The sequence below is a fragment of the Oncorhynchus keta genome, chromosome 24 (assembly GCF_023373465.1).
Source record: "Oncorhynchus keta strain PuntledgeMale-10-30-2019 chromosome 24, Oket_V2, whole genome shotgun sequence".
Lineage (NCBI taxonomy): Eukaryota > Metazoa > Chordata > Actinopteri > Salmoniformes > Salmonidae > Oncorhynchus > Oncorhynchus keta.
In genome coordinates, this window is record NC_068444.1 from 20,387,435 (window position 1) to 20,399,774 (window position 12,340).

The following is a 12,340-nucleotide window of genomic DNA, read 5'->3' on the forward strand; positions in this document are numbered from 1 at the left end:
GGAGAAAGCATCTGAGCGAGTCAAACAGCCCCCCTCTATGTCTCTATATGTTGGCCATCCATCTGATGCTGTCTGGTCCAAATGAGTATGACATTGTTGCCGCCTGTAGCATTGAAAGCAAGGGAAGCCAGCGAGCATCTGACCTCGCTTGACAAAAAATGTATAAAATAATTGCCAATCAGCGTTGAGCTAAACTGAGTGAGCTGAACTGTGAATGGTCCTGGCGCACCAAAACAAAGTGTAAAGGGAAGCCAGCTTGGATTTGGCGTCTCTCCTATCAGATCCCATTGAGAGCATATGTCATTGACAGAAAATGTTGAATTGTTGCATCTCCTTGTGTTGTTGTCCTCCGGTGGCCAGCTAGCTAAAATGGTCCCTTTCCTAAATTAGCTACGGATAGAGATATGGATTTGGACTTGAGCTTTTACTTAATTCTCCGTACTGGACAATGATTATAATGATAATTCTGATCCAAACATTCATTCATACACTGTTGAGTCCCTGGCCTGAGAGGATGGAAGTTCAATATGTAGCTAGATTTAGAAGGCTAATGTTAACTAGCTAACGTTGTCCATGAATGGAAGTTAGACTAGTGAGCAAGCATTTTAGCCAGGTAACCTAGGACATGAAGGAGAGGCGGATGGAATTGGCATTTCTCTGCAAGTAGGGTGATTCAACATGTTTTTCTACTTGCACGAACGCGCACAGACGCACACACTCAGACGTGCACAGAAATGGACAGTCAAATCATATTTAGCTTAAGTTGATTGGACTAAATTGTTTTTGCTATCTTTTATTTGTCACTGTATTAGACTAAGCAGAGGTGATTTGATGATGTTGAAGTTGAAAAGGTGCTGGAATAGTGGAGGCAGCTGTTTTCTTTGCGACTTGCGGTAACTCTCTGTTGTTCTAAATCAATAGTTGTTGAGTGGTCCGAAAATGTCAGAAACATTAACTTGCTCGACCATGCTGTATGTCATGTAACTGTCTGTTACTGTACATTCAAATGTATTTTGGACTTCACTGGACCGGTTTTGTGATAAAAAGGTGTGGTTGAATTTATTCTGCCACTGTGTCTCCTTATTGTCTCGGCCTTCAGGCCTATATATCACGGGGGGATATATAGGGGTCTGGAGAAAGACTGGAGACATAGGCAGGCTAAATAATGAATGATGCCTGTGGTCCAATTCTTGCTGTTTGTTATGAATGTTGAACATGCATTTGTCCAAAGACCCTTGGTGTCTGTAATTGGGCAATAGTTGAATTGGATTGGGTAGATCAGGCCTGGTGGTGCTATAGGGGTGGCTGTGACATGCGGGTGACAACTTGGCTCGCCCTCTTGCAAACCTCCACTCAAGGGAGGAAGGGAGAGAGACGGGGGGGTTGAGAAAATGAGAGAGGGAAGAGAGAGAGGAGAGGGTGGAGAGGGACCTCAACCATCTCCCCCTTGTTAAGATTACTGCCTAATTTGTTTCTCTAAAGCAGTCTGTCCCCTAGCTAGATGTTGTTGCCTCCTCCTTGTTTTCGTCTGTAAATCAAGAGAGCGTGAGGTGTCATACACACACACACACTTGTAAAACAGCGAGAATAGATGCTAACCATATTGTCCTCCACACCTCTTCCTCTCCTCCCTTTAACAGGTTCTGCTTGTCTTAAAGCAGGCAGTGAGTTGGTCGCTACTTGCTCCGTTTCAGCTTCAATCCCCCTGCTTTATTTTGATATTACACATGGTTGTGTGCCATTAAACATGAAGTGAGTGCTGCTCCAACAATGGTTGTTTGACAGGTGCCCACTTTGCATTTGATAATGATGCTCTCACAAGTCAGATTTCATATTTCCACATCGTTCTCAGAATTTCTTATTTACGCTGCTAACTGCCTGACAGCCTGTTATACGCATCTCAACAGAGACGACAGCGTCCTAGGCCGTGTCCCAAATGACATCCTATTTAGTGCACTACTTTTGACCAGCACCTATCAACAATAGTGCACTGTATAAGGAATAAGGTGCCATTTGGGACAAATCCCTGGATGAGATCCAATGTTTATGAATTTATTCAGATTGTGATTTCACACAGATTGTGATTACTTGTTTTTATCTAGCTAGGGCTGACATAGGCCCAGTATTAGAGTACAGAGCACCATTGTGTAACTCTACAATTCTCTGTAATTGTGAAAGAACTCATAGGCATTCTCGACACAAGTAAACATCACATTCATCATTTGGATTGTTGTCTATGGCTTGCCGTAGACATAGAGTAAAAGGAGAATACCTGTGGTCATTATGGTCACATGTACAGTAGGATATATTCATTCAGGTCTAGTTCAATAGAATGTACTACAGACGTATGAATATAAATACTATGACATGGGAATTCCACAGGTCATATGGACAGCTAATCCAATAGGACATATGAGGGGGAAAAGTGTGAGTGAGGAAGGAAAACTTATGTTGACTTAAACATGGTTAGGGCCTGTACCTGGTACCATGTACCATGTAGAGAGGAGGCATCTGATAGACAGGAGATATAAGCAGACAGAGATGAGTGACTGCAGAAACTTCTGCACTCTCGCTCTCTCTCTCTCTCTCTCTCTCTCTCTCTCTCTCTCTCTCTCTCTCTCTCTCTCTCTCTCTCCTTCTATTCTCTCTCCCGCTCTCTCCCTTATTGTTCTCTCTCCCCTCTTGCTCTCTCTCTCTCTCTCTCTCTCTCTCTCTCTCTCTCTCTCTCTCTCTCTCTCTCTCTCCTCTCTATCCCTTCTTTCTCTCCCGCTCTCTCCCTCATTGTTCTCTCTCCCCTCTTGCTCTCTCTCTCTCTCTCATTATCTCTCTCTCTCTCCTCTCTATCCCTTCTTTCTCTCCCTCTCTCTCTCCCCTATCATTCTCTCTCCCCTCTTGCTCTCTTTATCTCTCTCTATCTCTCTCATTCTCTCTCTCTCTTTCTTCCCTTTCTATCTCTCTCTCTTTCTCTCTCTATTCTCTCTCCCTTCTTGCTCCCTTCTCTCTCTCTCTCTCCCTTCTTTCTGTCTCTCTCTTTCTGTCACTCTCTTTCTGTCTGTCTGTCTCTTTCTCTCGTCCCTCTTTCTCTCTCTTTCTCTCTCTCACTCTCTCTGTACCTTCCTGGTGTGACTCAAAGTGAATGTGAGATAGTTACCATGGTGAAGAGGATAAAGGACTATCTTTTTGGCTGAGGTGAGAGATAGCGTCTAACTTCAAGAAAGGGGAATCGGGACAATTTAGGAAAGTGCTGCGAAAAGGAGAGAATATCAGATTTGCGATTTAAGTATAACAAACAATCCCATTGGAAAGTAGACCTGCATGTTATGTCCCTTGCAGACTTCCACACACTGCCTTATTTCACTTACTAGCCCATCCAAACAGCGTTCATGTTGTAACGGGTCATTTTTAGCAGTAATAATACCCCATCATTATCCCATTCATACCCTCTATGTCAGAGGTTGTCACTAATATTTCTGAGGTCACACAGTCAAATGGATTCATACATGATATCAAATGGATTCACACATGATATTTAAGCCTACTATTAATATGGACCATCAAGCTATGTCATTCTCTATTTTAGGACTTTATCTCAAATCAGGTAGGCTAATACCAAATTTCAGTTTGAATTAAGTATATTCTTTTGAGTAATTTAAATGCATCAGAAAGGGATTGGAAAGTTCAGAAAAACATCAGGGATGATGATAATCATTGAGCAATCTCTGTGTATGATCTTTTGTGAGAATCAATTCATTTCCCAGAGTGATTCTCATCACTGTCCATTCTAACTAGTCCTGCTCAGCTTGGGTGTGTTGTAGATGGAAACACGTACGTGTTCCTGAGAGTCTTATCTTTCAGGGATGGGTTATAGTCGCTAATAGCTCCAACCGCTCAGAGGGTAGGCGCATTATATTTTTACAATCAAATCAAATCGAATTGTATTTGTCACATGCACCGAAAGCTACCGTGAAGTGCTTACTTACTTACACATAGCTAATAAACAGCAAGTGGCAGCAGTGTAAAAACAAAGGGGGGTGGGTGTCAATGTAAATAGTTTGGGTGGCCATTTGATTAATTGTTCAGCTGTTTTGGGGGTAGAAGCTGTAAAGGAGCCTTTTGGTCCTAGACTTGGCGCTCCGGTACCACTTGTGCTACCGTGTGGTAGCAGAGAGAACAGTCTATGACGGGTAACTGGAGTCTTTGATCATTTTGGGGGGCCTTTTGGTCCTGGTTATCAAACATTACCCACGGAACCGCGGTTCGACAAATTAAGCACCACGCACACATAGACACACACACTTTGCTTTAGCAGCCGGGCGGGAGACAGACAGTTTAGCGGCGAGCCCCCATTTGTCACACTGTCCCTGTCACCTGAAGCGTACCCCAGGATGGGAGGTGGCGAGGGGGAGGAGAGGAGGGGGAAATTGGATTTGGGTGAGGGATTGTGTCAGAGCGGTGGAGTCATCCCATGGGGGATGGATGTGACATGAGGTGTGTTTGACGACGAACCTGTGGTGAGGTGGTGTGTGTGTGTGTGTGTGTGTGTGTGTGTGTGTGTGTGTGTGTGTGTGTGTGTGTAACATTGGCATCCTACTATCTCCTCTCATCCCTTACCTCTCCCTCTCTGTCTGTCTGAGGCACTAATCATTTTGTTATTGGGTTCTAGTTTGTTTGGTTACTGGGAATGCTGTTACACATTCTTCCCTCAGTGTTAAACAATCTGCCCAGCATCGTTGTACACTAAAAAAGGAGAGTTCCTCAAGGGTTTCGTCGTGAAGGTTGATGGTACTATGTGGAACCAAACAAACCCATAAAAAGGTTCTTTGCAATTCAATGGCTCATTCAAATATGTTGGGATGTGGTTTCTGTACAGTTGTTTTTGTGCAACCATGACTGATAGTGTCGTTCCAGTTGATTTAATCTGTTGTGTGAGGCTAGTACATGTTATATTTGACTATAACCATTGATGGTATCTTGTGAAAGACTCACGTATGGCCTTGGGAACGGTTGACTAAGCCAGAAGTTGTCAGTTCTCTCATGATGGAGCCCCTGTCGTTCCAGAGCTAGCACACTTGATTCAGAATAAGTACCTGTACAAAACAGTTAATCTGATAATACTTGTGGAGTATAAAAATACTTGCTTGATATTTGTTTTCCAGTTTCTTGTAATACTTTGCAAATGTGAAAACTGAAATAGTCTATTCATTCCTTTTCCATTTAAGTAGACAGAGCAACTTACAGTAGTGAGTGCATACAGTTATATCATTTTTCCCTGTGGGAATCAAACCCACAACTCTAGCATTGCAAGCACAATGCTCTACCAACTGAGCCACATCATCACAACACATCATCACAAACCACTTGATGTCTCAATGTTCTCAATTACAGTAATGTGCATTGTTTTTCTTCATGGTGATGGAAAGTCTACAGGTACAAACCTAGATGACCAGCCTCGGTACAATACAGTAATGTGCATTTACATTAAGTGGTGTGTAAGGACGTTAAATGAATACTGCACAAAAAGTGGTTGTTTTCCATGTTATTTGAGCGAAACAAATATTTAATTGGTATAGTGTCTTTGCCCATAACTTTGCACCTTTTGATGTACATTATTGAGGACAGGGTTTTGTTTCTGGATTGCATTCGAATGACAATGGCAGAGAAAGGGACAGGGCAACAACTCATACAATTCCAGCTATTGAATTCTGCAAGATCCTATTCTTAATGGTCTTCGGGTAAAAGAGAGGAGGACCAAAATGCAGCGTGATGATTATCCATTATTTAACGAGATACTTAAACAACGAACAAAACAAATAACCAACAAAAAATCAACAAAGACTAAACAGTCCCGTAACGTGAACACTAACACATAGGAACACTGGTAACAGGAACCATCACCCACAAAATACCCACAGAATATGGCTGCCTAAATATGGTTCCCAATCAGAGACCACGATAGACAGCTGCCTCTAATTGAGAACCAATCTAGGCAACCATCGACTTACAAAAACACCTAGATAGGATACACCCCCATAAACATACAAAACCCCTAGACAAGTTAAAAACACATACAGTGGGGCAAAAAAAGTATTTAGTCAGCCACCAATTGTGCAAGTTCTCCCACTTAAAAAGTTGAGAGAGACCTGTAATTTTCACCATAGGTACAATTCAACTATGACAGACAAAATGAGAAAAGAAAATCCAGAAAATCACATTGTAGGATTTTTAATGAATTTATTTGCAAATTATGGTGGAAAATAAGTATTTGGTCAATAACAAAAGTTTATCTCAATACTTTGTTATATACCCTTTGTTGACAGAGGTCAAACGTTTTCTGTCCACTTTTTTGCCCCACTGTACATCACCCATGTCACACCCTGACCTAACCAAAATAACAAAGAAAACTAAGAAAACTAAGGTCAGGGTGTGACAAGATGCTGAATTTTTTTGGGGCCCGTGCTTTTTTGGGGCTGTGCTATATATCTGTCCGCTAATACTAGTAAAGGCCCAGTGCACTATTTTCGTGATATTATTATTATGATATATATTTTTTAATAAATTATTTTCCTATTAATAAATTATGGGGGTGTTGAAGCACCCTCCCCTCCCCTACTATGTTCTTTATAGAACCATTCTCCACAAAGGTTTTACGAAGAACCATGCAAAAAATCATTCAATATAGCTCCAAAAAGGGTTGTAACCATAGCAGAATGCTTTTTGGGTGCTAAATACAGCCCTTTTTTATCATTCATTATAGAACCTTAGTAATCTGTTATTTATAACACTATGCCGGTTCCATTTAGAACCTTATGAGCATGGGTCATTATAGACCCTTAAAAAAAATCCATACTGCATAGCACCAAAAAAGGGTTCTGCTGTGGTTACAAGTCAAATAACCCTTATTTGGGACTATATAGAACCATTTGTTTTTAGTGTGTATTGGAAATAGCTGCCTGGGTTCAAATACTATTTGAAATCATTTGAAATCCTTGAGCCCAAGACATAGCCATTCCCCTGTCTTTATACCCCACCTTCATTTTTGTCTCAAGGTTGATTGACCGTTAGAGTGGTGGTGTGGTGGTTTTGCTCTGACTGCAAAACCCTGTAAGACTGTCTAAACATGTCTCCAAATGGGTCCAGGAGGATCCCTTCAGTGTGAAGAGCCTTTGAGGTTTTGAGACTGTTTATGTATTCAGTCAAGGTCTTGTCACCTTCAAATACATGCGGTGGATGAGCATGGACTTGGAAACTCATGAATATATACTGGTTGGTGGGAATCTGGGACTGTGCCTGAGAGCACTTGATCCAAGGCCCTTGGTATAAGCAGCAACAAACATAACCCATGTTGTGTTAATTGTCTGTTTATTTGCAAGTAGAATTGAGAGCTGACTTACTTTACTTTGATTTTATAACATAGCAAACAATATATTTATTCATCTTTCTCCTTGCTCTCTCTCCTCTCCCACTACTCTCCTCCCTCCCTCTTTCTTCTCCTCCTCTCCTCCTCTTCCCCTTGCTCTCCTCTGCATCCCTCTCTCTGCTCTCCTCCCCCTGCTCTCCTCCCCCTACTCTCCTCTCCTTCGCATCTCCCTCTTTCCTCTCCCCCTCTCTCCTCCCCATCCCCCTCTCTCCTCCCCTCTACTCTCCTCCATTTCCCATCCCCCTCTCTCCTCAACCCCCCGTGTTCTCCTGCCATCTTCCCCCCTCCCCTCTCTCCTCCCCTCTACTCTCCTGCCATCTCTCCACCCCTCCCCCTCTCTCCTCCCCTCTACTCTCCTGCCAACTCTCCCCCCCTCCCCCTCTCCTTTCCTCCTCCCAGATGCGACCATCCTGAGTTATGACGGCAGTAAGTTCATGAAGATCCAGTTGCCGGTGGTGATGCACACAGAAGCGGAAGACGTGTCGCTACGGTTCCGTTCTCAACGGGCATATGGCGTGCTGATGGCCACAACGTCACGTGACAGCGCCGACACGCTGCGCCTGGAGCTGGAGACTGGCCGTGTCCGCCTGACGGTCAACCTAGGTAACGCCACACGGTGTAGCCGCACGCCACACAGTTACAACAAAACTCACATGGTGCACATAGCCTATGACATGACCACAACAGACACATAGCTGAAGATGACTCACATAGGTTCATGACTCACATAGGTTCATGACTTACATAGGTTCATGACTCACAAAGGTTCATGACTCACATAGGTTCATGACTCACATAGGTTCATGACTCGCATAGGTTCATGACTCACATAGGTTCATGTCTCACATAGGTTCATGACTCACATAGGTTCATGACTCACATAGGTTCATGACTCGAATAGGTTCATGACTCACAAACTTTATATAACATTTAGCAACCTCATCATCCTGAAAACAGACAGACATTTTCTCTAATTTACATCTATGTTACACTCACTCTCTATCATCTTAGCTATGGATATGCTGATGATATATATGATGTGCTGTATGTTATGTTGAATAGAAGGGGATGGTATAGAACCCTTCAGTGGCCAGAGTCTGCGGCTCTCCGCTCACTGCCAAATGAGCACGCTGTCGTTTTGGCCCAGCAGGGAATGCTCTCTGTCCTACCCCACCCCACCCCTACACCACCCTACCCCCAAGTGACTGTGCAGTGAAGGCATACATTGTTAGTATGTCTATGTGATCCCGGTGGGAATTGAACCTATGACCTTGGCATTGCTATAGCCAAGACCATTAGCAAAATATAAGCCAGAACTCCCATTAGCACCAAAAGCCAAATATACTGTCAACCCCATACCTGTTATTAATCCTATTGGCTGGCTCTGGCCACTGTTTTATATGGAACCTTAATTCCATTATAGCCTTGGAACCTAATTACTGATTCCTTCTCTGCCCCGTTGAGGAACCCTCTGACTATACTTACTTTACTTAGAGTTTTAGCTCCTGGTGGAGAAAAGCCCTCAGCCTTCTACACTCACAGGTCTTTGCTCTGTAACAGTGGTAAGAGTGGTGTCTAATATCTAGTAGTGTCCCTCCCATAGAATTAATTAGACCTGACCAAAATGGCTGCCATTATCAGCACATTCTAGAGCTACGCAGGTCTTTGACATCACCCACTCTATTGTATTACATGCTGACTTGCAGCTCTTCCTCAGCAGTGAAACATAAATGTGAAGTAGCAAAGCTAATCAAGAGACAATAAGTAGATGAATACAAATAAAAAGTGCGCAACATTCGGTAAAAAAGACATGGTCATAAAAATAGTTAATAAAAGAGAACAAGGTCAGACTGTTGAATGACCGAGCCTTCCCAGAGTTCAATGACATTTTAGTAATTTAGCAGACAATCTTATCCAGAGCGACTTTCATGAGCAATAACGGTTAAGTGCATTGCTCAAGGGCACATCGGCAGTATTTTCACCCTAGTCAGCTTGGGGATACGAACCAGTGACATTTTGGTTATTGGCCCAATGCTCTTCACAAGCTGGGCTACCTGCCTAGGACAAGGCTCCAGCCGGCTGTTTATGTGAGGCTGAGTGGAGCTCATAGACTGATGAAAGTGCAAAAACAAACAATCGAGAGATATAACTTCTGATATTAATATTTATTGTTGTATAATACTCTTTGCCTTTTGTCTGCATGCCTAGTTCTCAGCGTGCTAGAGATAGTGTGTGTGTGTGCATGTGTGTTTGTGTGTCTATTTGCTCTCCTCATGGAGCAACGGAGAGAATCCGCCTCTGGAAATGTTAGATATCTCCCAAACCGGGCATGGCTGTGGGAAATGATAGCCATCTATTTCTCCTTTCCGCCAGTTAAACAGAAATGGGCTCTCTAAACAGAGGCGTTTAGCGGTGCATGTAAAGCAGAGGGCATGGGATTGGCAGAACTTTCTGTCTGTCAGTCGACCACAGGGAAGCCTGTTGCCGTGGCACCCAGGGCGACAGCGCCTCACACTGACAGGGGGCTGACAACCCACATCACCACGGTTACAGGGCTGACAACCCACATGGCCTCGGTTACCATAGATGTCTTCTGAAATCTGATCTGATGATGACAGCCAAGATGTTTTTGTTTACATTTTATTTTTTGATTTATTTTGGACAGATTTGAATACTTTCTTCGCTTGGTTTCACTTGCCCTTAGATCACTAGGTCTCCCTCCTCCCTCGGTCTTCTTTCTCTCCCCTCTCCTCCCTCACTTCCCCCTTTCTTTGAAAAGCAGAGCATTTCCTGTGCGGGCTGGCTGGCGTTGGTCTTTGGCTGTTTGCGACCACTTTTCTGCTGTGGTTGACGACACACGACTGGCAGGGCCACATGGGTATAATGTCTGGGTCTGGATCTGGTCAGCTCTCTCTTCTCACAGCACAACACTGACTCACTGTATATAGTCAGAGAAAGAGAGAGGCTGGATAGCAGCATCAATATGTAGTTGTTTAGAAATAGTGGCAGTATTAGTATACTAGTAATTGTAGGTAGTACAAGTATTAGTTGTAGGTCCACAAGGTAGTGCTAGTAGTAGTAGTAGTAGTTGTAGGTCCACATAATAATAATAATAGTAGTAGTAGTAGTAGTACTAGTAGTTGTAGGTCCACATAATAATAATAATAGTAGTAGTAGTAGTAGTAGTAGTAGTAGTTGTTGTTGTAGGTCCATATAATAATAATAGTAGTAGTAGTAGTAGTAGTAGTAGTAGTAGTAGTAGTAGTAGTAGTCGTAGGTCCACATAATAATAATAATAGTAGTAGTAGTAGTAGTAGTAGTAGTAGTAGTAGTAGTTGTTGTTGTAGGTCCATATAATAGTAATAGTAGTAGTAGTAGTAGTAGTAGTAGTAGTAGTAGTAGTAGGTCCACATAATAATAATAGTAGTAGTAGTAGTAGTAGTAGTAGTAGTAGGTCCACATAATAATAATAATAGTAGTAGTAGTAGTTGTTGTTGTAGGTCCATATAATAATAGTAGTAGTAGTAGTAGTAGTAGTAGTAGTAGTAGTAGTAGGTCCACATAATAATAATAGTAGTAGTAGTAGTAGTAGTAGTAGTAGTAGTAGTAGTAGTAGGTCCACATAATAATAATAGTAGTAGTAGTAGTAGTAGTAGTAGTAGTAGTAGTAGTAGTAGTAGTAGTAGTAGTCGTAGGTCCACATAATAATAGTAGTAGTAGTAGTAGTAGTAGTAGTAGTAGTAGTAGTAGGTCCACATAATAATAATAGTAGTAGTAGTAGTAGTAGTAGTAGTAGTATTATTCGTAGGTCCACATAATAATAATAGTAGTAGTAGTAGTAGTAGTTGTTGTTGTTGTAGGTCCATATAATAATAATAGTAGTAGTAGTAGTAGTAGTAGTAGTAGTAGTAGTAGTAGTAGTAGTAGTAGTCGTAGGTCCACATAATAATAATAATAGTAGTAGTAGTAGTAGTAGTAGTAGTAGTTGTTGGTGTAGGTCCATATAATAATAATAATAATAGTAGTAGTAGTAGTAGTAGTAGTAGTAGTAGTAGTAGTTGTTGTTGTAGGTCCATATAATAATAATAGTAGTAGTAGTAGTAGTAGTAGTAGTAGTAGTAGTAGTCGTAGGTCCACATAATAATAATAATAGTAGTAGTAGTAGTAGTAGGTCCACATAATAATAATAATAGTAGTAGTAGTAGTAGTAGTAGTAGTAGGTCCACATAATAATAATAATAGTAGTAGTAGTAGTAGTAGTAGTTGTTGTTGTTGTAGGTCCATATAATAGTAATAGTAGTAGTAGTAGTAGTAGTAGTAGTAGTAGTCGTAGGTCCACATAATAATAATAGTAGTAGTAGTAGTAGTTGTTGTTGTAGGTCCATATAATAATAATAATAGTAGTAGTAGTGGCATATATTATTATATTATATATTAGTAGTAGTAGTAGTAGTAGTAGTAGTAGTAGTAGTAGTAGTCGTAGGTCCACATAATAATAATAATAGTAGTAGTAGTAGTAGTAGTAGTAGTAGTAGTAGTCGTAGGTCCACATAATAATAATAATAGTAGTAGTAGTAGTTGTTGTTGTAGGTCCATATAATAGTAATAGTAGTAGTAGTAGTAGTAGTAGTAGTAGTAGTCGTAGGTCCACATAATAATAATAGTAGTAGTAGTAGTAGTTGTTGTTGTAGGTCCATATAATAATAATAATAGTAGTAGTAGTGGCATATATTATTATATTATATATTAGTAGTAGTAGTAGTAGTAGTAGTAGTAGTAGTAGTAGTAGTCGTAGGTCCACATAATAATAATAATAGTAGTAGTAGTAGTAGTAGTAGTAGTAGTAGTAGTCGTAGGTCCACATAATAATAATAATAGTAGTAGTAGTAGTTGTTGTTGTAGGTCCATATAATATTAATAGTA

The 12,340-nt window shown here is 41.3% G+C and overlaps 1 protein-coding gene across 23 annotated transcripts in view; it reads left to right on the forward strand.

Moving 5' to 3' along the window:
- The window catches only part of LOC118402801 (neurexin-1a), a 633,754-nt gene that overhangs the window by 277,437 nt on the left and 343,977 nt on the right, over nucleotides 1-12,340 (forward strand). For all 23 annotated transcript variants that reach the window (XM_052477934.1, XM_052477935.1, XM_052477945.1 and 20 more), the window contains one exon: nucleotides 7,817-8,020. In XM_052477934.1, coding sequence (XP_052333894.1) covers nucleotides 7,817-8,020 — 204 coding nt within the window. The remainder of the gene's footprint in view (nucleotides 1-7,816; nucleotides 8,021-12,340) is intronic.